The following is a 27,384-nucleotide window of genomic DNA, read 5'->3' as shown; positions in this document are numbered from 1 at the left end:
TTGAAGATACAATTCATCCCATGTTACATGGATGTTGTAAATATAATGTTACACACAAGCAATAACCCGCAATTGTAATAACTTTTTTGTTGTAAGAATAACTGATGTTCCATTTTAATTGTGTTTCAGAGCTGCTTGGGTCTGCAAAGAAAGTGAATGTAAACTTCCAGGACACAGATGGGTGAGTTACTCTCCATTTCTCCCCACATACAGTTTTATCCTTTTCATCCCCTTTTCAGCATCCATCCCAACATATTTTACCCCCTGGTCCCTTTCATAGCTGTATTATTATGTTCTTTGACTTCTCTCTGTAGCATTAAAACACACATGCCAGCTGAGGGATTAGCCCAAATCCCACTCAGCTAAAGTTCAGAATAGTGCATGTGTGTGTGAGTGAGTGAGTGAGTGAGTGCACTATTGAGATTGTAGTTGATATACGTTTCCCCTTCTCTGTCATGAAAAAAGCTTCCATGTGTTCAGCTGCTGGCTATGTGCTCATGCAAGCACTTGTGAGCCTGTGAGTTTCTGCTTAAAACACATAAACCCATAAACAAAACATTACGCAATGGGGAGCTGGTTTCATTAAGAGCCCTCAGAGCAGTGGTTGGGGAGAGGGGGCACAGCAGTGTCTGAGATTAACACCCATAAACGTTTGAACCAAAAGAGTGATGTAATAAGTATATAATCACGTGTCAGACATAGGAGTTTAGCCTCAGACCATCTCCATACTGCTGATTGTGGGTTTTTTTGAGCTGCACACAATGCTCACTTGCTGATACTTTCCCTTATGTGCAGTCCTGCACCGTCACTTGTCTCACCCTGCTGCACTAAAACTCATTTACCCTGCGTTACACATCTCACACCTACCCTTGAGACACTATTTCAAAAATAGATTGATTGTGCTTCTCAAACACTGTGTAGTGCCAGCCATGACTGCAAACAAGTGATGATATGGTTTATCCAATGGCACCTCATAAACCTGTAAATCTGTTCTTAAGATATTGAGAATGAACTGACGGGATCTCTTTTAGAGATTTGCAATGTAAAACAAGCACACACCTGTCAGTGATTCATGTATTTGGTATGAATGAGAGATGTTGCATTATTATTATCCATCCATCGTCGTCTTCCGCTTATTCCTTACTAGTAAGGGTCGCGGGGGGGCTGGAGCCTATCCCAGCATCCACGGGCGAGAGGCGGGGTTTACCCTGGACAGGTCGCCAGTCCATCGCAGGGCCAACATAGAGAGACAGACAACCATTCACACTCACATTCATACCTACGGTCAATTTAGAGAATCCAATCAGCCTAGTCCCCTCTTGATGTCTTTGGACTGTGGGAAGAAGCCAGAGTACCAGAGAGAACCCACGCAGGCACAGGGAGAACATGGAGACTACACACAGAAAGATCCCGCACCCGAGCCGGGACCAAAACCCGGAACCTTCTTGCTGTGAGGCCACAGTGCTAACCACTGCACCACCGTGCGACCCGCATTATTATTATTATAATTATTATTATTATTATTATTATTATATTACAAATTAACACTCACCACTGATTGGCAAAGCCTGATTGCATCACAGATATCATTCTTGATCGTGTCATTCTGAAAATGATCAAAGGTTTTTGTGGGGTCAGGATTTTCAAGTTGAACAAGCATTCTTTTTGTATTCCCAACAATATTGTTCACCACATATTCATTTTCATTTGCTGGTGTCTTTTGGATTCCACCCTCCACTTGAGTTTGAACAAAAAGGAAAATCATAGTTATGGTTGTTGTTATATGGTAATTATCATTCTTGATGTTGTTGGTCCCATGTTATCATAGTATTATGAAGTCCAGCATATGGTCAGTATAGAAGTAAGTAAGTCATTTGGTTCAGTAAAAGATAGCCAAATGAGGTATAGGCTAATAAGTACAAGTAAATGCGGGCATTTAGAGGTACCTGTAATGTATCTGGTGGTTTTGGCAGCACTCTGCCTCCATCATTAAAGCATCTCTAATCTGTTTTTGTGTGAAACACTTAGTAATTTTATAGGCATCACATTGAAGTAATGGGCCAACTTAGAATGATCAGAAACTCTATTATAGTGAGGTTCAACACATTGTTAAGTTTTCTAATTGCAAATTTACTATTTTGGTTGACTCTCATCACGTTGTTGATCTTTTTGGCCACTGCAGGCAGTTCTAAAAGTTCACTGCACACCAACTGTTTTTTACTAAATGGCAGACACAGACAGAACATATTGGAGCATCTATCACCTAGAGCAGGGGTGGGCAATCATGTGCCATGTGTATGCAGGTTTTCCATCCAACCAAAAAACTTTAACAGGTGATTCCAGTGATTAACACCCTTCTGTAGCTGAAGGTGTGTTAATCAGTGGAATCACCTGTTAAAGTGTTTGGTTGGAAGGAAAACCTGCATAAACACGGCCCTCCAAGGCACATGATTGCCCACCCCTGACCTAGAGAGACACATTTCCATCAGGTGGAGTTGAAATTAGAATTTTAGTCTTACAGCGTTTATGGTTTTGGACTTGCACCTTTTCTGTTTAGACTCTTGTTATGAGTTTTTCCTCAGTCTATCTGCTGTGGTTGACATCTTTTCTCATGTTTGGTGAAACCATGTCATCTCATTCATTGTCTTGTGTTTTGGTTTGTTGTTTTACTTGATATTTTTTTGTGATGAGACATGTCATGTCAGTAACTATCAGGCGGCATCCACACCAACAAGATTGCATTTCAAAAATGTTTGAACCTCACATCCACTTAACTGTATTCAAATCCCCTCCAAAAAGACCTCTGAAAACTTTGCAGTACGGCATTTAAATTTGAAAACTGTACAAAACTCTGCTGAACGAGAACGAATATCACCATTGCAGTGCTCCATCGCCTTCTGTCTTGCCTCAGAGACGTACTAGTTCAGTTCTAGTTATTAGATGCTGTGTGGATGCATGGTTCTTTCGTGCTACTAATAACTGCATCCACCTTTGTTTGACAGTGTGTGTCTGTGATAACATATCATTAACAACACACAGTCTCATGTCAACACTGTACTTGGATTGCAAACTGGAAATGAAGCTTAACTAAACCTGAGAAGAGGCTGCGTTTTCTCTTACCGGAAAATTAGGCAAGTAGTTCACAGCCAGACTATCACCCACACTGTCCATCCCACAAACTCTGGGATTGCTTTTGTTCTGTGTATGAAATGTACTTCGGACAGCCTCCTACTTTAGTCAGACTGCTTTACTGACCACCAGTTTCCACCAATAGGTTTAAGGGTTCACACCCCTTGAGGGGCCTGTTACCCTGAATTTACATCACTGATTGCACAGCTTCAACAATCATATTGATCAATATGATCAAAATAAAAATGTAGTAAGGCAGGTTATTTGGTATTGTGATTTTTGATAGCTCTAGGAGAGAAGCTGTCTCTGAGTCTGTTTGTCCTGGCTTTGACATGTAGCACCAGCCCAAGGTTAGCTGGTTAAACAGTTGATTGCCAGGGTGAACAGAGTCCTTGATGATGTTGACAGCTTTGCTGATATAGCGAGAGCTGGCAATGTCCTCCAGGCTGGGCAGAGAGAAACCAGTTTTATCTGCAGTTCTCTCCTGTCTGCTACCCTGCGTACCACACTGTGATGCAGTATGCTAGGAAGCTCTCTATGGTGGCCCTGTAGAAGGTCACCAGCAGCCTCTCCTCCAGGTTGTTTCTCCTGAGCACACTCAGGAAGTGGAGACACTGCTGGGTCTTTACCATCACTGCTGTGTTAGCGGTCCAGGAGAGGTTGTTGGATATCTGCATGCCCAGAAATCTGATGGAGTGGACCCTTTCCACACAGTCCCCATGGATGTAAAGTGGGACGGGGTCTGCTCTGCCCTTCCTTAAGTCTAGAAGTAATTCCTTAGTTTTTAAGGTTTTATGGTTCAGTTGGAAGTTGTTTACTGAACACCATGCTGTTGGTCTGTTGACCTCATCTCTGTAGTCAGACTCATCCCCCCCTGAGATGAGCCCGACCACAGTGGTGTGCTCTGCAAACTTCATGATAGTGTCTGAGAGATGGGTCGGGGAGCAGTCGTATGTGTAGACAGTGAACAAGAGGGGACATGTATGTATAACACATACAGGAGGACAGAGAGGAGGAGAGAGAGGCCCAGTGCACCATGGGAGATCCCCTGGCAGTCTAAGCCTATAGCAGCATATCTAAGGGCTAGTCTTAGCAGCCCTAACTATAAGCTTTATCAAAAAGGAAGGTCTTTAGTCTGCTTAAACATAGAGAGGGTGTCTGCATCCTGGACTGAAACTGGGAGACTGTTCCACAGGAGGGGTGCCTGATAACTGAAGGCTTTGGCTTCCATTCTACTTTTAGAAACTCTAGGGACCACAAGAAACCCTGAATCCTGGGAGCAAAAGGTTCTACTTGGATAACAGGGGATTAGAAGCTCTGTCAGATATGAAGGTGTCTGATTGTTGATGGCAGGAACACTTTGAACAGATCTAACAGACTTTGGTGAATTAAGTGCTTCTTTACAGATCCCAAGCAACCTTGCAACACCAAACAGGGAAATCTCAACTCTATATTTATTGTCAATTGCCATTTTACCTTCTTTATCTTCTTTCACTTAGTAAGCTCCATGTCTCTTAATGCTAAAGAATAAGGACTCACTTTTGATGGAATTTTCAAATGAGCACACGGGGCTAATGAGTCGACACCAGCGCATTAGCAAAGGATTCATTTCCTCTTTTTGCTGTAACTTGAAACTCATAATAAACTCCATCCATCCATCCATCCATCCATCCATTTTCTTCTGCTTATTCCTGTTAAGGTCGGGGGGGGGGGGGCTGGAGCTATGGCGAGAGGCGGGGTACACCCTGGACAGGTCGCCAGTCCATCGCATGGCCAACACATCGAGACAAACAACCATTCACACTCACATTCATACCTACAGTCAGTTTAGAGTATCAATCAGCCTAGTCCCCAATTGCATGTCTTTGGACGGTGAGAAGAAGCCAGAGTACCAGAGAGAACCCACGCAGGCACGGGGAGAACATGCAGACTCCACACAGAAAGATCCCATGCCCGAGCCGGTACTCGCACCTGGAACCTTCTTGCTGTGAGGCGACAGTGCTAACCACTGCACCACCGTGCCGCCCTAATAAACTCATGTTTTAAAACAAATCAAAAATTATAAACAATGCATTGGAATGTTTCAAGTTCAGATCTCATTTATCAAATTTGGGAATGTGTGTGCTGTGAAAAGCTGGTGGCTGGCTGCCTATATAATGGCTTAGCCTAGCTAGTCACATTTAAACTTACACAATAAAACAATCAAAAATATGACTCATTCAATTATTTGATTCATGAGTACTCAGAGGCATACCTCTTGTTGGGAAGTATTGCTCTTTGCAGTTATGAGGTAGCATATTACCTGGGAGGAAATTTTTTTTATAAAGACACAATTTCAGTATAAATGTACTGTGGATTATAGTAAGCAACAGCAATTTGGCTGGCTTAATGGTGGGCGTACCTATGTCACGTTAACCTTTTCCATCTTTCATTCCGTCTGTAACTCATGGTTAATGATATTTGTAAAATACATTTTTAAGATTATCAGGAAAGCCATACTTGCACAATATAATTTTAAGAAATTCACCAATGATAAAAATAAGAATAATAAAATAAGAATATCATATACATATAAACTTTATATTACTGGATCTGTGCAGGGCAGTTTTAGTATAACAAGCTATCAAGAATAATATCCACAGGTTACTCAAGCAATCAATTTCAGCATAATATGATCATTTGTCCTAGCAAATACAATACAAATACATTGCTGATGTTTGTGCTCGTACAGTAATGAGAATATTGATATGAATACAAGAACTAATGCCAAAAATGATGCTAAGGGTGGCTGCTTTAGCCTCTTCATATCTGTAGCCTTCTCCAGCAGCAGCATCAGTCAGGGATCTGGGAAGTGGGAAAGAACAGGGGCTCCGGAAGAGGTCAAATTAGTAACAGGTATGAGTACAGGAGGACAGAGAGGAGGAGAGAGAGGAAGCTCTTAAGAGGGTGTCTGCATCTTGGACTGAAACTGGGAGAGTAACAACTAGACTATGACAGGTGTGTTTATTTAATACTCATTCAAACACAACCACAGCCATAACTTGCTGTAACCCACTTTCTGGCTGCGGTACAACTGGCAGCTCACAACACCCAAATGAACAACAGAACCAAGAAAATGAAAGTTGAACAAAAACAAATTAAGTCAATGAACTCTGTAGACTGCAAAAAAAAAAACTGTCATTCTTCGTCTTCGTCTTCGACGTCCTCCGCTTCATCTGGTGGGTCCGAGTCGCGGGGGCAGCAGTCTCAGCAAGGAAGCCCAGACTGCCCTCTCCCCAGCCACTTCAACCAGCTCTTCCGGGAGGTTCCCGAGGCGTTCCCAGGCCAGCCGAGAGATATAATCCCTCCACCGTGTCCTGGGTCTGCCTCGAGGCCTCCTCCCAGTTGGACATGCCTGGAAAACCTCCAGAGGGAGGCGCCCAGGAGGCATCCTCACCAGATGCCCGAACATCCTCAACTGGCTCCTCTCGACATGGAGGAGCAGCGGTTCTACTCTGAGTCCCTCCCGAATGACTGAGCTTCTCACCCTATCTCTAAGGGAGAGCCCAGCCGCCCTGCGGAGGAAACTCATTTCGGTCGCTTGTATTCGCGATCTTGTTCTTTCGGTCATTACCCAAAGCTCATGACCATAGGTGAGGATTGGAACGTAGATTGACCGGTAAATCGAGAGCCTCGCCTTTTGGCTAAGCTCCCTCTTCACCACAACAGACTGGTTTAGCAACCGCAAGACTGCGGATGCCGCCCCAATCCGCCTGTCAATCTCCCGCTCCATCTTTCCCTCACTCGTGAACAAGACCCCAAGATACTTAAACTCCTCCACCTGAGGTAAGACCCCCCCCCCCCAACCCGGAGTGGGCAAACCACCCTTTTCCGGCTGAGGACCATGGCCTCAGACTTGGAGGTGCTGATTCTCATCCCAGCCGCTTCACATTCGGCTGCAAACTGTCCCAGCAAGAGCTGGAGGTCGTGGCCCAATGGCGCTAAGAGGACTACGTCATCCGCAAACAGCAAAGACGACATCCTCCCGTCACCAAACTCAACCCCCTCCACCACCCGGCTGCGCCTAGAAATTCTGTCCATAAAAGTTATGAACAGAACCAGTGACAAAGGGCAGCCTTGGCGGAGTCCAACCCTCACTGGGAACAAGTCCGACTTACTACGGGCCACACGGACCAGACTCTCACTCCTCCGGTAGAATGACCAAATGGCCCTTTGTAAAGGGCCATCCACCCCGTACTCCCGGAGTACCCCCCACAGTATGCTCCTGGGAACACGGTCGTAAGCCTTCTCCAAGTCCACAAAGCACATGTGGACTGGTTGGGCAAACTCCCATGCCCCCTCCAGCACCCTAGCGAGGGTGAAGAGCTGATCCATGGTTCCACGGCCAGGACGAAAACCACACTGCTCCTCCTCAATCTGAGGTTCGACTATCGCCCTGACCCTCCTCTCCAGTACCCTGGCGTAGACCTTACCAGGGAGGCTGAGAAGTGTGATCCCCCGATAGTTGGAACACACCCTCTGGTCCCCTTTCTTAAAGACGGGGACCACCACCCCGGTCTGCCACTTCAAAGGCACTTCCCCCGATGTCCATGCAATGTTGCAGAGACGTGTCAGCCAAGACAGCCCCACTACATCCAGAGCCTTGAGATACCCAGGGCGGATCTCATCCACCCCCGGGGCTCTGCCACCGCGGAGTTGCTCAACTGCCTCGGCGACTTCTGCCCCGGAGATTGGACGACCCCCCCCCCAAGCACTCCCCAGACTCTGTCTCCTCCACGGAGTATTTGCTGGTGGGATTGAGGAGTTCCTCAAAGTATTCCTTCCACCGCTCAATTATCTCCCCAGTTGACTTCAGCAGCCTCCCACCCCCACTGTAAACAGTGTGGGCAAGTTGCCGCCTTCCCCCCCTGAGGCGACGGACGGTTTGCCAGAACTTTTTTGGAGCCAACCGATAGTCGTTCTCCATGGCCTCACCCAACTCTTCCCACGCCCGAGTTTTTGCTTTGGCGACCGCCACAGCTGCACACCGTTTGGCCTGCCGGTACCGGTCAGCTGCCTCTGGAGACCCACAGGCCAGCCATGCCCTGTAAGCCTCCTTCTTCAGCCTGACGGCTCCCCTCACCTCTGGTGTCCACCAGTGGGTTCGAGGATTACCCCCGCGGCCGGCCCCCGCGGCCGGCCCCAGCAGCCTTGCGGCCACAGCTCACAGCAGCCGCTTCGACAATGGAAGAGTGGAACATGGCCCATTCGGACTCAATGTCCCCCACTACCCCCGTGATGTGATCAAAGCTCTGCCGGAGGTGGGAGTTAAAGATCGTTCTGACTGGTTCTTCTGCCAGGCGTTTCCAACAAACCCTCACTACTCGTTTGGGCCTGCCAGGTCTGCGCGGCATCTTCCCCTGCCATCTGATCCAACTCACGACCAGGTGGTGATCAGTTGACAGCTCAGCTCCTCTCTTCACCCGAGTGTCCAGAACATGCGGTCCGAGGTCAAATGATACGACTATAAAATCGATCATAGACCTGCGACCTAGGGTGTCCTGGTGCTATGTGCACCGGTGGGCATCCTTATGCTCGAACATGGTGTTCGTTATGGCCAAACTGCGACTTGCACAGAAGTCCAATAACTGAACACCACTCGGGTTCAGGTCGGGCCTGCCGTTCCTCCCAATCACACCTCTCCAGGTCATGCTGTCGTTGCCCACGTGAGCGTTGAAGTCTCCCAGTAGGACAATGGAGTCCCCAGCCGGGGCACCATCCAGTACCCTTCCCAAGGACTCCAAAAAGGGTGGGTACTCTGAACTGGTGTTCGGCGCATATGCGCAGACCACAGTCAGGACCCGTTCCCTGACCCGAAGGCGCAGGGAAGCAACCCTTTCGTCCACGGGGGTAAACCCCAACGTACAGGCAGAGAGTCGAGGGGCAACCAAAAAGCCCACCCCCGCCCTCCGCCTCTCACCCGGAGCAACTCCAGCAAAAGAGAAAGTCCAACCCCTCTGAAGGACTCGGGTTCCGGACCCAGAGCTATGTGTCGAGGTGAGGCCGACTATATCTAGCCGGTAACGCTCAATCTCTTCCACCAGCTCCAGCTCCTTCCCCACCAGAGAGGTAACGTTCCATGTCCCAAAAGCCAGCTTCCATGTCTGTGGTTCAGACAGCCGAGGCACCCGCCTGAAACTGCCACCCAAACCACATTGCACCAGACCCCTCCGGTTCCCCCGATGAGTGGTGAGTCCAAGGGAGGACGTGCCTGTGTCTCCTCTTCAGGCTGGGCCCGGCCGGGCCCCACAGACCAAGGCCCGGCCACCAGGCGCTCGCCTTCGAGCCCCCACCCCGGGCCTGGCTCCAGGGCGGGGCCCCGGTGCCCCTCCGGGCAGGGTACACGTAGCACTTGCTGGTTTTTCCATGAAGGGTCTGTTGAACTGTCATTCTGTGATGACTAAACTTGTGCTGCTTGTCAGGGGGAAGGGTACAACAGGTTTAGCTACTGCTGTTCTCTACTTGAACCTCCAAATTTGAAATTTTATTTATCATCAGCCACTAGACCAGAAAGAATGCTGGATCCGTGTCTTAGGAACATACCTGGGGCTTTTGTTTCGAAGCCCCATCCAGCAGTTAACTAATCTGACCTTAATGTCACCCTTTTGCTTCAAAAATACAATACAAAAATGTAAAAACAAAAGATAAACAAACAATTCAAGTCTGAAATAGTGGTACTGTTGAAATATTAAGGGGATGAATAGATGATGGAGAACAATTTCAGATAAGCTCAACTATAAAACCAAACGAGAGGAAAATTCCTTAAGACGACACAGAAAGGACTTACTACTATAATGAGCATTGCCCAGAAACCAGTCCACATCTGATGCTCTGACCCCACCACCTTTACAGAGTAAATGTGGGTTCTTAGTAGATAGCCAGTTCAACAAGGTACCTACCTAGAATGACTGAATTCTTACCAGCACAACCTTCTCATACATTATGGTGTTTAAGAGGAAGATGATATCCATACTAGGCAGCATCGACCACCACAAAGCCCTGGTTCAGATGACCTTAAAGATAGGGTCCTGAGGGAATGCTCTGCTCATCTGGGGAAAATTATCACTCAGCTGTTCCAGCAGCCCCAAGACTCCAGCTGTGCTCTACAGGCATGGTAGAAGTCCACTATCATCGTCCATCGTCATCTTCCTCTTATTCCTTACAAGTAAGGGTCGCGGGGGGGGGGGGGCTGGAGCCTATCCCAGCATCTACAGGCGAGAAGCGGGGTATACCCTGGACAGGTCGCCAGTCCATCGCAGGGCCAACATACAGAGACGAACAACCATGCACACTCACATTCATACCTACAGTCAATTTAGAGTATCCAATCAGCCTTGTCCCCAAATTGCATGTCTTTGGACGGTGGGAGGAAGCCGGAGTACCAGAGAGAACCCACGCAGGCACGGGGAGAACATGCAAACTCCACACAGAAAGATCCCATGCCCGAGCCGGTACTCGCACCTGGAACCTTCTTGCTGTGAGGCGACAGTGCTAACCACTGCACCACTGTGCAGCCGTCCACTATCATACATGTGTTAAAAAAGCCCAATGCCAGGGAGCTGAACTCAGCTTATTCCAGCAGCCCCAAGACTCTAGCTGTGTTTATAGGCATGGTAGGAATCCACTATCATACATGTGCTAAAAAGCCCAATGCCAGTGAGAGGAAGTACTTGAGACTGGTGGCATGGCCACATTGGGTAAGTGCACTGAGAGGGTGGTGAGTAACCACCTCACTACAATTGTGGTCAATGGACTTGATCCTCCCCAGTGGAGGATGCCTGTCGGACACGATAAGCAGACATTTTGGTTCAACACACATTTGGCCCCTTGGTCCCACATTTGGCAGCACTGCTCCAGAGTCAAGAAGCATAGAGAAAAGACCAGTGGTTGAATGAGACTATATGGGGTGGCATCGTGGTGTCCAAGACTTTTGGAGGGGAATCCTGGGTTTGTAAGGGTTGTCATCTCCTAATAACCAACTGTCCCTCTCCACCCACTTGGTTGCCAGATTGGACCATGCACTTGACAAGAACCATGAAGCAGGACCCAAACACAATCTCAAACAGATTCCAAGGTGGGGGGTTGGGCAGACATGAGTGTGGCTGAGGCTCAGGCATAGGTCACTACTGGTAAATCCAAAGACATAGGGGCAGGGACACCAGTCAGACAGGAAAGGGATTACACAGGGAGGAAGACAGGCTGGGCAGGCAAAAAGACAGCAGTGTTAGGATCGCAGGTTTCTGGTATGATCTGGTGGAGAACAGAGTGAAGGCTGGGGTATACATCTCCAGCAGGATCTGCTGCAGGTGTGCTCATTAGGGGAATGGGAAACAGGAGGAGGGGTTGCTTCCCAGTGGCCAGTGCTAACCTTGACATCCCGTCTGTTCCACCCCCTGGAGTATACAAGTGCCACACTGGTATTTGACATAAAGAGGAGTTTGTATGTTTTCACTTACACTCATTTACTCACATTTGTCTGTGTCCTGATGTGATATTTGTTCTCATCAGCCAACATACCAGTCTCTCTTGCTTACACTGTAAATTTTACATAATGTCATATTTCATCTCCCTGTTCCATTTTCAAATCTAAAGCACATGCAGTTGTTTGGTCCTAATCCTTTGCTTTTAGTCTATTTGTCATGCTAAGCTTTATCATTATCACTGACATGGCAGATGACACACGTACACACACACACACACACACTTCCGTTTTGACACACGAGAATGGCCTTTGTATTCATGCTGTGTGTGTGTGTGTGTGTGTGTGTGTGTGTGTTTGTGTGTCCGCTATAGGTTTTCTCCACTGCATCATGCAGCCCTCAATGGGAACCTGGAACTCATCAATCTGCTTCTGGAATCACAGGCTGCTGTTGACATCAGAGATCAGAAAGGTGAGAGACACAAACACCTGATAACGTGTGTGTGAGTGCGCGTGTGCACACACACACACACACACACACCTTCAAACGCAGCCTGACGGGGACAGTCTTCCCTATTCAACTCAGTTTGACCTGTTGGAGTCAGAGGATTGTTATGAGATCATTGTGACAGTCACATAATAACATGCAGTCAAATACTCATTCAAAAATTCCATCCATCCTTCCATTTTCTATTGCTTATTCTGTTAAGGGTCACTCATGTTTGCTGATCTGCTGCTTCAGAGCAAATGGCTGTCTTGATCAGTTGTGCTTTAGTATGTTAGTGGTATCTCTGTGGGGTGTTGCACAACATTGAACTGAACAGGATGTTATTGGAGGTTCTGAAGTGCAGTGGCGCTTCTGTCTCTTTCACCACTTCCCTTAAACTATCTAACAATTATCTATCAATGATGATCGTCATTAATCAATTAAATATTAAAACACCTGCAACAAACATCCATATACACACACACACACACATACACATTTCCCTTTCTACATATGAGAATGGCCTATGTATTCATGCTCTGTGTTTGTTCCTATGTGTAGGCATGCGTCCACTGCACTATGCAGCTTGGCAAGGGAGGGCTGAGCCTATGAAGATGCTGCTAAAATCTGGTTCATCTGTCAATGGCCAATCAGATGAAGGACAGATTCCTCTCCACCTGTCAGCACAGCACGGTCACTATGATGTGGTGAGTAACATTAGAAAAAAAATCACAAGTTAAATGTATTATAACTTTGATAACCAGCTAACAACGGTGTACATTGTCATAACACCTCAAGAGATGAACAAAGTAGCCGCTCCTTTGGAATACCTGAGGTCTGTACCCTAAATTTATGGCTAAGCTTAGGCACCCTACAGAGGAAAATCATTTTGGCCACTTGTATCAATGATCTTATTCTTGTAGCCACTACAGCAACATGGGGGTTGATCCACACTTACAACAGACCCAAACAGCATCAGCAGATCTACTGTCTACCTTAAACTCCATTTATTTGGAGGGGTAGTGTAATCTCTTGTGTAATCTGTTTAATAGTAGAAAAATTACCATGTTAGCATCTAATCTGATAATTTCTTTCGGATTGGGATAAATATATTCTTTCTGCACATTAGCCACACATGAACACATTTTTGCAAGGATCAGATGAAGAAGATTTATTTGGAGGAACAGGAACATGGCAAGAGCAAAACATAAGTGATCCATGGCTGATAAAACTTTTTTATTGGACACCAAGAATTGTCCACCATCTACCGAAGCATTGACCAAATGAAGGACCCCTGGTAAAGGTAAAAGGCACCCTATCACAAAGCACAAAGTTGAAGTAGCAAAAGTACTTCTGACCCAGGTAGCTTTCAGTTTTACCATGTTGTGGATAAATAATTAACAAGAGCACAAACATTGCGTCATTTAGCATCCATGTAAATGGTCAAAAGTAATGTAGCATCCATGTAAATAGACAAACTGGAATGTCCAATCAGAATGATTTCAGTCTAACTGAAGGAATATTCTCAATGAATATTCTACCGAATGTTTAAGTTATAAACTGTCAAGATCATCATTCTATCACATCCTCATATTCCAGTTGTATGCTCAGCAGTCCACAAATGCTATAGCGCTTATCATGTTTTTCTTTATTTTTTCTTGTTTGTGGTTGACGGAGTACATAGCTTAGTAAAGAAGATGCTGATTAATAATATGATGCACTCAAAAGTTTGCTCATAGGCATTAGTTTTGTTGTCATTTTGTTGCTGTAGCAGTTGTTAGCCATCAGGCACCAATAGCTTCATACAGTGTATGTTGCAGGCTCTTCCTACATTCTGGAGTCACAAAGATCTAATGCAGGGGGGAAAATATATTTTTGAACTCAAAGGACCTGTAAGTGAGTGATTGAAAGGCAAAACTATTTTTGGGCAAAGTTTCATGTAAGTTTGAGTACATGTCTAAGCCACAACAGAAAACACCTGTGTGACCATGGAGGGCTAACTAGGAACTGATGGGTGAACTTATATTTTCTTGTGAAAAAAATGTGAAAAGAAAAAAAATATGCAAGAAAGCAATTTCAGTACTCTAGAAACTTCCATCTAAGAACCTTTGGAGGTTCCAAATAAAATGTTTTGGAAATGCTTCTGCACGCTTGCCAAAGAAACAACAATGAAATGTCACAGCCTCACAGAAGCAGGTCTCATACCCCAGAGGAGAGAGATATGCTTGAGCATTCACAGGTGCTAAAATCTGAAGAAACACATTATTCTGCTTGATCAAATATACGTGATTTATTTCAACCATAGTTATAAACTGGAGCTGGAGCTCTGATTGACAACTGCTCCCAGTCTGAGAGGATTCATAACCAAATAATACTCCACTCCACTCCACTCCAAAACTGAATGAGCCCAGAAGTTAAAACAGGAAAGATTCAGCAAGATTAAATTACTAATTTTTATTTATTAATAAGAATATGACCTAATGGCACTCAGGTAGTGATGCGGCTACTGCCTACCATCCTGTGTAGCCTCTGGGTTGATTGAGTGTCTGTACAGACATAACTGGCCATGTCTGTTTAGTGGGAGGCCAGACGAGGGTATGTTTGTTGGTGACTGCACTAACACCTCTCTTGGTCAGTTGGAGTGCCTGTTTGGGGGGAGAAGAACTGGGTGGAATGTCATCCCACACCTTACAGCATTTCCTGGTGGAGTTCATTGCTGTCAGGTGGAAGAGATACAACTGATGAAACCACATGGGATTGAGGAAGCATTTGATGCTCCCCAGAGCAGCAAAGGGGCAGAGCAATGACCATGAAAACTTGGAATGGTGAACTGGCAATGTACAACTTGTTAGGAAAACAGGGGGAAAGGGCAGAAAATATATTATAAAAGAAAAAGACTTTGTGATACCCCTCCCTGCCTTCTTCATGCATCACAATGCACCAAACCCCTGCCGGATGGGTGCTGCTATGAGAAAAAAATGCTGGAAAATTAGGAGATATGTTTTCAAGTCAGATAAATACCTAGAACTACTGGTACTCCTGACCAGCTAAAGTGATTTGACACAGCAATGAAAGCTTGAAAGCCCTATCATAACTTTGGTCAACAAAACAAAGCATTTGCTGACCAGAAGATCAACTGCTGCTACTATGAATTGCCCACTTTGTAAGAGACGATGAGGAGGAATACTTCTGGACAAGCCAAGACCCTGTTCGTGATCTATTTGAACTGGAATATACACTGTGGAAGAGCCACAGGCTTTAGAAGCTGAGAAAATAAAATGTGACGACAGGCTGTAACAGTCAAAGTAGTTCTGTGTATGTAACTGATAACATAGCAATATCTCATCATTTTTAGCAGTTTTTTTTTTGGTGACTTAAGTACAACCCTAGTTCCTTTAATGAAGGCAGAGATCATTTTGGAGAAAATTATATATGATGACTTTTGAGATGGTTTTCTCCGCTGCCACAATGCTAACATTCATTGCTGCTAAGCTAACTAGCAGTCAACCATCCCTTTGGGGTCTGGAGTTCTGTAGACAATGAGCTCTTTGGACAATTAGCTCTGTGGACAATGAGTGGTTGGCAGTCTTTTATTTCATCAAATCTATAGAACATTTGGTCAAACAATTCACATCTTTCCAGGGTTTTGATCAGCAGGCTCCTTCTAAAACTGACACTGCTCATCTCAAATTTCACATCCAAGAAATCACGGAACCAGAAGTTATTGAGATCACAACTGCCTTGAACAACTCTAAGGCTAAGTATATTTATGGGCTTGACACTAGCTTTATAAAATCACATAAGGAGGTTCTAGCGCCCCCACTCATGCATTTAGTTGCATCTATAAAAAAACTCCATTGTCTCCAAGGCGTGGAATTCAGCCACCATCACTCCTACATTTAAAGCTGGGGACAAATCTGACATGAATAATTACAGACCAATCAGTATTCTACCTATCACTTCTAAAATAATTGAAAAATGGGTTTCTAAACAAATCATTGAATTCTTTAGCAATAGCCAAACACCTTTAAATCCCATTTGGGTTTCGGCCCTACTACTCACCTGAAACTGCATTGGCCATGTTCATGAAAAAAAATGAAATGCCAGCTAGATAAAAATGGATTTGTTGGTGCTGTATTTCTGGACTTAAAAAAGCTTTTGACACCGACAATCACAAGGTATTGCTATCTGGACTGTCTCGTTTCAATTTTTCTGTTCAATCCATAAGTTGGTTTCTTTCATACCTATCACACAGAGAACAATGCACTGTGGTGGATGAGGCCAGTTCTGATTACATGTGTTGCCCAGTAGGAGCCCCCCAAGGGTCCATACTGGGGCCCATTTTCTTTTCTTTATATATTGATGATCTACCTGAACGCTGTTTACATGTTGATGTCCAGCTCTATGCAGGATTTTACTGAAGCAAAAATCCCCAAGGAGGCAGCATGTATGCTCTCAACAGCTCTCACACATACAAACATGGCTCAATAGGTCGTGTCTCATATCAAATGCAAAAAAAAAAACCTGTCATGTTTATATTTGTCTAAGTAACTGTCTTATCAAGATGCTATCCAAAAAAATGTAATTCAATTTTTATAATTTTAAGCAAATTTGAGGATCTTTGTCAAAGCAGCTGCCCTGATGTTTTTGCAGGCAATGAAATTTCTCATTTTAGCTATATTTTGGCTATTTCAGCCAGCTGGTCTATTTCAGGCTTTACGATCCTCAAACCAATAGAACTCCTGTACAAAAAGGCACTTAAAACTCTGAATAAAAATCCTCGCTCATACCATCATTGCAACATCTTAGAGAAATATAAACTAATGAGTTTTGACAATATCTGTAAATTTTCCTCTGTTTGCTTACTTTATGAAATACTACAATGCAATGCAATTCACCAGCTATAAGGGAATGCCCCAGTCTAGCCACTTTCAAGAGCTAACCAAATGTGCAACCACCTCTAACATATGAATTTATTGTCCTTTTTTCTTTCTTTTTGTTTCTTGCTGTTTTGTATGGCTTCTTTTACTGTCTTTTCTACTGTAACATCAACCTGCTTAATTTGGACTACAGATGGAAATTAGCCCCCAAGCTATAATCTGGCACATTTACTTACACTTTTTGTTCATCAATGTGCATTGTCCTGAAAAAATAAAAAATAAAATAAATGGTCCTTTCAGGTGAATCTCAATACCAAAAGCACACAACTATAACCAAATTTTCCTTTTGCTTGATGTCACAGTCCTCTTGTGAGGTTTTTGGCAAGGACAAGCTGCCATCCCTGCACTAATGGATTCAGCTCACCCAGGGATAAGCTGAATGCAATCTTTCCAAATGTATTCAGTCATGAAAGTAAATAGCTCTGTGTCTTCATTACAATATTTTGACAATGATTTTAGGAAGCCACAGTCATGGATACATATCTAAAATGACAAGGCAAGGCAAGGCAAGGCAATTTTATTTGTATAGCCCGTTTTCACAAACAGTTTGTCTCAAAGGGCTTCACATGGCATCATAACAACATCCTCTGCCCTTAGACCCTCACATCAACTGAGGAAAAACTCCATAGAAAACCCTTTTAACAGGGAAAAATCTGAGAAACCTCAGGGTGAGCAACAGAGGAGGGATCCCTCTCCCAGGACGGACAGACGTGCAGTAGATGTTGTTACAGACAAGAGAACAGTTTACAATACAAAATGTGGGAAACAAGGAAATGTTAATAACAGCTGAAGAAGGAAGCTTCTGGAAGGGGAGGCAGGGAGAGCAAGCCAGCTTGATGGGGGACTGGATGGCAGACTGGTTCATGGAAGGGGAGCGCAGGCCGGTGTAACAGTAGGGAATAAGAGGGGGGGGGGGGGGCGATGCAGGCGGCGGTTGGGGCTCTGGTGGATCTGTGGAAACACAGAGAGACTGCGAGACACCAAGGCCAAACTACAAAGTGCAACAAGTAATGGTAATGACAGTTCCAAAATTGTGCAGGGAGGAGACAGTGCAGGAGAAACAACAGTCTTAATAGATTATGAAAAGATGTCCCAAACTGTTGTACAATCATATTATTGTGTACTTTTAGATGGAAAAGAGCAACTGTATTGATGTGTTTTCTGCTTTCTGGTAGTGTCCTGAGGGCACCTGTAGTTTGACTTTTAACACAGAATGACATAATGAGGATTTGTGAGCAAGTGTGTGGAAAACTGACTGTATTCATTTTTGAGTATGCATTACATAATTGTATCTTTTTATTCTTGTAATTTTTTAGCACATGGCATGGCACAGTGGTACAGTGTTAAGTACTTCTGTTCCATGAGAGAATGTTGACCCCTAGTGGCCAACTACAGCCTCTAATTGTGGAGTTGGGATGTCATCATTTGATATGGTGAATTCAAATTATCTTTACCAAAATGAGGATCCTTGAAGTGAGGGAACAGGCCATCCTTTTGGTAGATAGACTTATTTGCCATCCTTTCCATAGGTAGACAACAAGAAAGACACTATTGTCTCCACTACATGTGGATTAGGTAGCTGAGACCCAAAGAGACCAGCTTACTGCTAGTTAGTTTAGCATAATGAATGGTAGTAGATGGGCATGTTAGAATACCTCCATCAAAAGCCTTCATGCACTTCTCACCAAGACTTTGCCTCAACTTTGTGAGAATGACTTTCCTAAAGTTGGCTGACAAACAAATGCAATGCATCAGATTATCCTCACCACACATGATGCTCTTGAGTTTACTGCCTTTTTTAAACTCTTAGATCAGGTCTAGCAAGGCAGGGGTCAAGCCAACAATAGATCCAGCCTTCTTGTTTAGTTCATTAATCTAGCTCCTCCAAACAGATTACTGTAAAAATAACACACTAGCTTAAGTGCCCCCATTAAACAGTCAGAGAAGTGTGCAGACCTCAATGGACTGGACCTTTCAGAGGAAAATCACGGAACCTTGCTCATGATGACTCTTGTATTCTCTTTCTGGTCACTCTAGTCTTTGCATATCTGTAAAAAGGAGGGTATCTGTCACCTTGTCTGGCTCTGGGGAGGACAGCACATGAGTGTATCTTCCAAAGAACTTTGCATGTTCCTTTAAAAGACCAGTCTATATGATTTAGGGATATCAAGCAGTGAAGTTGCTGATTGATTTTTTTTTCTTTGCTCAGTAGTAACTCAGCTAAAGCACTTACAAGATGGCATACAGTTGCCAGATATCATGTTTGAATACAGTAAAAGTTGGAAGAGCATCCAATTTTAGTGTCTGTTGGAGAATATTCCAAGATTAGGGGTATCAAAGGAAAAAAATAATTTCCAAACACAAGAGAACCATTCTAGCACTGATGAAATATAAAAAGGTTACTTAACAATGAAGGCTTTTTATAGATGGACAAATGACATTGTGCTTTGTGTCTATTAGCAAATAACCTGCTTGTGGCAAATTGCATTTGATAATAAATTTTCATGAGAGGGACTTTGTTAATAAGTCCTCATTGCCTTTACATCTTGTTCAAGTTGTGCCCCTGCCTCTCAACCAATGGCCTCTTAACCTGTCTTTTCTTCTCATGTGTCTCTGTGTGTCTCTGTGTGTCTATTTCCTGCCTCCAGTCTGAGATGCTCCTGCAGCACCAATCCAACCCATGTATTGTGGATAATGCAGGGAAAACACCCCTGGATCTGGCCTGTGAATTTGGCCGAGTCGGGGTAAGAGCCTTTGTTTTATGTTGTTTTCCCATTCTTGTTGATATGATATTAACACTTTGAGGGCATTTCTTCAAATTTGTCACAAATATGCACTTGGAAAAACAAACTGAAAAGATTTTGGTGGTCAAAGGTCATTGTTCAAGGTCACTGTGACAGGCACAAAAACAATGCAATATTTCTAATTATTACTTAGACAAAAAAGTCATTGCTGAAGATAATCTACAAGTCTCTTGAAACCTGTTGCTTGTGGTTTTTTTGTGTGTATGCAGGTAGTCCAATTGTTGCTTTCTAGTAACATGTGTGCTGCTCTGCTGGAACCTAAAAAAGGTGACTCGACTGACCCCAATGGGACATCTCCGCTACACCTGGCTGCCAAGAATGGACATATAGACATCATCAGGTAGATGCATTTTCCCATCATGTCATTTTTGTTATCTTTCATCATGCTCAATCACTTGTATGCTGTGTGTGTGTGTGTGTGTGTGTGTGTGTGTGTGTGTGTTCATGCATGAATGTGAATTTGTGTGTACAAGGCAGTCGTTAGTTTGTTTGGCAGACAAACAGTGAGGCAACAGGGTGAATAAACAGAGACATTTGAGAGGACTACTGTAAAATGAGCTGGAGGGCAGAGGAGAGAATGGCAGGGACAGAGAGAGAAGGAGCATATAAAACATAGTTGATAAAGCAGAACGTGCCCATCTTGAAGTGACACTAATAAATGATGCACATTAGGCCTGGTCTTTCACAGGCACACACTCACATGTAGATACTAATTCACCACAAGTTAGAGGAAAATGAATTTATACCACCCCGATAATAAAATGATGGTTCATTTTGGATAAGGAAGCTGGACTCAAAATATCATTGGGCATTATCAGTTTTTATCCAAAAAGTTAATTTAACCAAATTAGCAAAACAACAGTTCCAATTTATGATACGATTTTATCTTAAGGCAGCTATGAATTTGGACAGCTACTACATGGGAAATTCCATTTCCAGGTTTAAGTGAGACTTTACCCAAAAAAGGGAGTTTAGCCTTTCAAGTACTCACTGATAGGTGTCATGAGCTCAAAAAGACATTTTTTCCTTCCTGCATCACTTCTTTTTGACTCCAGAATACAGAGTGAATCAATAATGGAGATTTAGCTTGAAGCTAATGGCAACTGATGACTAATTTCAGAAAAACTGTCCAGAAATGTTCTAACATGGCAACATCAAATAGGTACCATGGCCACCTACAGGAAATTTTATTATTCTGTTTTCAGAATACAGAAATATGACAAACTTGTCTTTGTTTATATAGTTAAAAAGTTAATTTAAGTGGCTACCGAGAATGATAACTTTACATTAAAACTTGCTACATGAGTGAGAAGAAAAGCATTGAACAATGGATAAATGCATTTCTGGTTTTGAAACTTAAGGGCTTTTTTCACTTGGCTTCACTTTAAAATAGCTGTTTCTTTTGACACCTCTCCCACTGCTCTCACCCCCTCCCATCGCCATACTTGCTCATTCAAATTCTTTTCCTTCCAAAGCTCAGTTTCGCTCTGTAATCTCTTGCTACACCTCCAACCTCATTCTCTTATTCTTGCTCTTTATGTCTTCTGCCGACAGACTGTTGATCCAGGCAGGAATCGACATTAACAGACAGACCAAAGCAGGGACTGCCCTGCATGAGGCTGCCCTCTGTGGCAAGACAGAGGCGGTGAGACTCCTGCTGGAGGTATGTGGAACTAGCATCAACACCTGAGCTCCAGTTCTCTGAAAGGACAATCCCTATCTAATTTTGACTCCCCACAAACATGAGATATATTAGTATTTCAGACCATATCTGTCACATGGGAATGCACACACACACACACACACACACACACACACACACACACAGTAGAAATAAATGTTACTTGCTTTATTTTAAAACCTTGCAGGCTTCAGAACACATTTAAAAAAAGCATTATGGAAGTGCGGCGCAGTGGTTAGCACTGACACCTCACAGCAAGAAGGTTCTAAATACAAGCCCAGGCTTGAGCACGGGGTCTTTCTGTGGGGAGTTTACATGTTCTCCCTGTATCTGCAAGGGTTCTCTGCAGGAACTCCAGCTTCCTCTCACAGTCCAAAGATATGCAAGAGGGGAAATTGACTGTAGGTGTGGCTGTGACTGTGAATGGTTGTCTGTCTAGATGTGTTGGCCCTGCGATGGACTGGCGACCCATCCAGGGTGAACCCCGCCTCTCGCCTGAAAGCTGCTGGGATAGGCTCCAGCTGCCCCATGACCCTTAACAGGATAAGCAGCAGAAAATGGATGGATGGATGGACATTTAGGAAGTGTCACAAAAGGCTTGTTATTTAAATGTAAACAACAATCCTTTCATGGCTTTTAACAGATTTTTTTTGCATTATAAACACCTTCTAGTAAGCCATTAGACACTTTGTTTTCCAAATTAGAATCATTCATTTTCCATTTTTGTATCTTTATTTGAATTTACTTTAACCCCAAAAGCACAGTCATGTAGGATATATAGTCATATAAAATCTTATAAATGTTTAAATGTTGAGTGAATTCATTTGTTGATATTTTCAATATAGTTGTACAAATGGCCTACACCAATAATTAATAAATTTGTTGCTTATGACCTGATAAACCTTTAGATTATTACTTTCATCAACCTTCTCTTCATCTCACTCATGTTATGGAGGTAGATGTGTACATCTATGATCAAAACATACGTACACACAAAGACAAAAGGCTGCATAGGTTTCCTTTTCAACAGACTGACAAATCTGTACATACCTGTGTATTTGTTTTTAACGTCAAACTTTACATCAGGCTGTGTACTACTGGATGCAGCCTGTGAAGTTGTACAAAACCCCAGAAGCCACCAGTGGGGCCCCAAGAATAGAGGTGGATCTTCATTTAGTTTTTGAAATTTTTCAATTATAAAAAATTACAGGCAACCATAAGGGAAGGGGAGACACAGTATTATATGGTTGGACCCCGACTGTCACAGAGGGCTGAGGATCCCCTTACCCCGGGGACAAACCGGAGGCAGAAGTGCCCCAAATTGTCATTTCGTTTGCGAGCAGGTGCCTGGCTGTTCACACCAGAAGCACATTTCTCCAGGCTTGTGAACAAGCGATTCTGCTCCTCTCCACCTTTATTATAAAGAGCTGATTGTTTTCATGGGTAAGTTTATAACATCATCAGTTTATAATGTGTTCATGATAAGTGTTCATGTATGTCTATGTCTTTGGGTGGCTATAGTAATGAGTTTTTAAATGGATAAATGCTGAATTAATGGCCACAGTAAAGAGTGTTTATTGCCAGTATTGTGTAGTTAGGTCTGTAGCTTTAGTTAAATATAATTATCATTAAAATGTTGTTTAAATAGCGGAAGGACAGCGAACGCCACTATCAATTAGGTTGTTTTATTTTGATAGTTGACAGGGTGCTCTATGCCGTTCCTGTGTCCAACTTCCTGTCTAGCTTGATTAATGGATGCTTTAAATTGATCGTAGGCATGGCTGTGAGTATGAATGGTTGTCTTTCTATCTGTGTTGGCCCTGTGATGGACTGGCGACCCGTCCAGGGTGAACCCCGCCTCTCGCCGGAATGCTGCTGGGATTGGAATAGGCTTCAGCCCCCCCACCCCCCGACACTTAACAGGATAAGTGGATGGAAATGGATTGTTGGAGCCTATTCATTATTTGTATTAATTAAATGACTATTTGAAATACTTAGAAATGCAAAGGATAATCATGCATGTTCAGGAGTGACATTAGATTATGCACGTTATGCGCATCATGCGCATATTGCGTGCGCACATTAACAGCAAGAACAGTCTAGTACCAGGTTTTGAATGGGTGTGTATGTGAAAACCAGCTCCGGGCCGTCTGGCCGAGCTGCCTCATGGGTGTTGGGGGGGGCTGGGACACTGTTTAGTGTGTGTTTTTAGTGTTTTTAGTGCTGCTAATGTGTTGCTCTGCCGAGCAAACATAATAGGGTCTTCACCTGAAGTACCTTCAGGGTCAGGCCCTAATGATAAATGTTGAGGATATATTTTATATGAACTAAAACTTATTTACTTATTTTTTGCTGCTCACGTCCCTCCTCCTGATCAGGCCATCCTCCTCCTGAGATTAGGGAGTGAGGACATCTGGTTTGGGGTCTGTTTGTCTTTTGTGCTGATGGAGTGAGGCAAATGAGTAGTGAAAAAGTTTGTCTGCCCCTAAGTAATGTCTTTTATTTGCTCATTGTTTGAAGTCAACCCACAGAATATTTCTGTTCATTTAAAATAAATTCAAAACCTTTTATTTGTTGACACCGAAGCATCTCCGTGAAGGCTTATTATTTGTGAGCCATAGACCTCCTCTTGACAAACTACCCTGATGTTTTTTTTACTTTTTTGAACACAAGAATAGCCATAACAAGTAGTCAAGTCAAGTCAATTTTATTTATATAGCGCCAAATCACAACAAAAGTTATCTCATGACACTTTTCAAGTAGGGAGTAGATAAACTTCACTTAAGACTTGAAGGAAACTGGACAGTTGGTGGATCCAGCTAATCACTCACTGACAGATGAAAGAGGCAGCCAGCAGCTGTGAGTAAAATCAGCTGATCAACTTTTGAATGAATGCGCTGTTGCACTGCAAGGAGAAAATCAAACACTATGGAAGTCAAAGTTGTGCACTGTGGATGTGCGTTGCAATAAAACGTGGATGTTGGAAGGATGTTTAAGGATAAACGAAATCGAAATGAAAGAAATCTGAGTGCTAATTTGTAATGATGTCATACCTGAGACCACTGCTGAGTCTGAGGATACATTGAAATTGTGCATTGTTTCGTGCAGAAGCTGATTGGGAGCATGCACGAGGAGGACCAATGAAATTAAGGCATTGATGACTGATGCTGGTAATGTTGATAAAGTCAGTGACACATTTGAAGCCTTTAAAGGAGCTGTGGATGAATTAAAAAATGCTCACGTCTGTGCAAGAGCTCCTTTCCACCGAGGAAAAGGAAAATGATTACTATGACCCAGAACAACTAACCTGAATTATTTCATGAAAGATGCTGAAACATGGAAAAGATAAATTGCGCAAACAAAAGTTGGACCACTGGACAGCATATCAAATGTATCAAGCAAATCAAAGTCTTCAACTGGATCATCAACCTCCAGATCTATCTCAGTCTCCTCAGAGTTAAAAAAAAAGGCCAAAGCGGGACAGGCTTCTGCAATGGCTCAAACTGCTGCATTGAAAGAGAAACATACCTTGCAACTGGAGAAAACAAAACTGAAATTAAAGATGGAGCAAGTGGAGTTGGAGATGGACCTTGTAGCATCAGCCGCCAAAATAAAAATTCTTCAAATGAATGAGGTGGATGAGGAATCTACAGGTGATGGCATGAATGAGGGTTATGACTCTCACCCTGAACCAGAAATAATGGAGAGTAATGTGGAATTTGCACAGTTAGGTGCAATACCTAAAACTGCACTTCACCAAACCATCTTAAGTCTCCACAGACCTCCATGTCGTACCAAAACAGCAGGAAATAAATTAAAAAAAAGAAGAATGTAACTGACAAGCGCGAAACTAAAACTGCAAATCATAATCACGTCACAACTCATGCTCTTCAAGATGACTCAGAGGGGATTGTTAATTCTGCTCACGATAACGTAGATGTGGTTATTCGAAGACAAAATGACATAGCAGAACTCATGTCTCGCAGCAAAACCTGTCTGTTACCTGCAAGAGCGATTACTGTGTTTGATGGTAACCCATTGGCATGTCAGTCTTTTATTCATACCTTTGAACACATGATTGAAGATAAGATGAAAAATAATCAGGACAGAGTCATCTATCTGGAGCAGTTCACCTCTGGTTTGCCCAGAGACTTTTGCCCCCAGCTGTTTGCACATGGATGGGGGCAGGGGCTATATTGAAGCAACACGCCTTTTAAAAGAACACCTTGGGAATGAAATGAAGGTTTCTGGAGCTTACCTGGAAAAAGCCTTGAACTGGACAGCTATTAGAGCTGAAGATGGGAGAATGCTGCTTGGATATGCAATGTTTATCAGAGGATGCTGTAATATAATGCAAGATTTACAGTATTTGGAGGAACTTGAGATCCCATCAAACCTAAGGCTAATAGCATCCTAACTACCTTACAAACTGCGGGAAAGGTGGAGAACCACAGCCTTTGAGACTAAGCAGAGGACTAGCAGGAAAACTGGATTTCAGCTCCTTGTGGATTTTGTGGAAAAACAGGCTAAGATGCTTCTGGATTCTGCTTCCATTGTTTGGAGACAAAATCAATAAGAAGCAAAAACAGCAGCTTCGCTACTTCGGTAGCAGTGAATACAGAGCCAGCAGGGGGCACTACAAAACAATCAGCTGTTCCACAGCAATCTCCTCAAATCAAACTCAGGCCCATCATCCCTTACTGTGGATTCAGCCATGGGAAACATGCTCTGATCGACTGTTCACAATTCAAAACACAGCCACATTACAACAAGGTTGAATTCCTAAGAAGCCATGGATATTGCTTTGGTTGCCTACTAAAAGATCATGTAAGAAGAAATTTTAAAAGGAGATTAAGGTGTCAAGTTTGTCAAACGAATCATTCTACTGTACTTCATATTTACAGATCAAAAGGCCCAAGACAGGAAAATCAAATGAAAGACACTGCTTTGACAGAAGAAATCCCCATAAGCAGTGCTCTTGTTTAAGCAGGTGATGCAACTGGGGCCAGGAGAGACTGTGCACTAGCTATTGTTCCAGTCAGAGTTAAGGTGGGAAAGTGGAACAGGTATATTAAGACCTACGCCTACAATCCGGGCAGTACTGCAACATTTTCCACAGTAAGTCTAATGAACCAGCTGGATGTGAATGGACGCAAAACAGAGATACTTTTGTGAACAATGGGACAGGAAAAGCTTGGAGGGACCTACAAGGTTAGAGGACTGGAGGTGGGAGACTTGGAAGGCTGCACATATCTGGACGTGCCAAAAGTTTACACACAGTAAAATCCTTGTCTCAAAGGAAAACAATCACACAAGCTGATTTGAAGAGTTGGCCTTACCTCAGTGGCATCCAGTTAAAGGAAATTGAGGAAGACATTGAACTCCTCATTGGGACTGATGTTCCTCGGGCAATGGAGCCATGGAAAATACTGTAATAAACAGTCATGACAATGGAACATATGCTGTCCAAACCTTATTGGGATGGGTGGTAACTGAACCACTTAGTGCTGATAGTGCTGCAGAACAGTCTGGGCCCATTGCAGTGTTAGGTAACAGAATCTCTGTTACTAACCAGGATTTCTCTGAGAACATGTATGAGGAGAAAAATGAGATGTCTGTTGAAGATAAACATTTTATGGAGATCAGTTGCAGCTCTGCATTTCTTAAAGACTATCATCTGTCTCTGCCTTTCCGGGATAAAGACAAGGTCATGCCTGATAACTACATGATAGTAAAGGAATGCACACTGCAACCTTATGAAGAAATTCAGGAAGGATATGAGGTATGCTGAGGAATACACCTCCTTCATGGAGGACATTCTCAAAAAGGGTTATGCAGAAAATGTTCCACCTCAGCAGCTTCACAGAGAGGTTGGGCAGGTCTGA

General features: G+C 43.5%; 1 protein-coding gene across 9 annotated transcripts in view; it reads left to right on the top strand.

The window, feature by feature from the left end:
* caskin1 (CASK interacting protein 1) overlaps positions 1–27,384 on the top strand; it is a 163,432-nt gene that overhangs the window by 86,239 nt on the left and 49,809 nt on the right. For all 9 annotated transcript variants that reach the window (XM_086186250.1, XM_086186249.1, XM_086186248.1 and 6 more), the window contains exons 2-7: positions 130–181; positions 11,962–12,059; positions 12,636–12,781; positions 19,663–19,758; positions 20,028–20,158; positions 21,373–21,481. In XM_086186250.1, the coding sequence (XP_086042376.1) occupies positions 130–181; positions 11,962–12,059; positions 12,636–12,781; positions 19,663–19,758; positions 20,028–20,158; positions 21,373–21,481 (632 nt within the window). The remainder of the gene's footprint in view (positions 1–129; positions 182–11,961; positions 12,060–12,635; positions 12,782–19,662; positions 19,759–20,027; positions 20,159–21,372; positions 21,482–27,384) is intronic.

Source organism: Aulostomus chinensis, chromosome 18, assembly GCF_037954235.1.
Source record: "Aulostomus chinensis isolate RoL2024-O1b breed Wild chromosome 18, RoL_Achi_v1.0, whole genome shotgun sequence".
In the NCBI taxonomy this organism is placed as follows: Eukaryota; Metazoa; Chordata; class Actinopteri; order Syngnathiformes; family Aulostomidae; genus Aulostomus; species Aulostomus chinensis.
The sequence above is the reverse complement of the archived record's forward strand: the minus strand, read 5'-3'. Positions and strand labels throughout refer to the sequence as shown.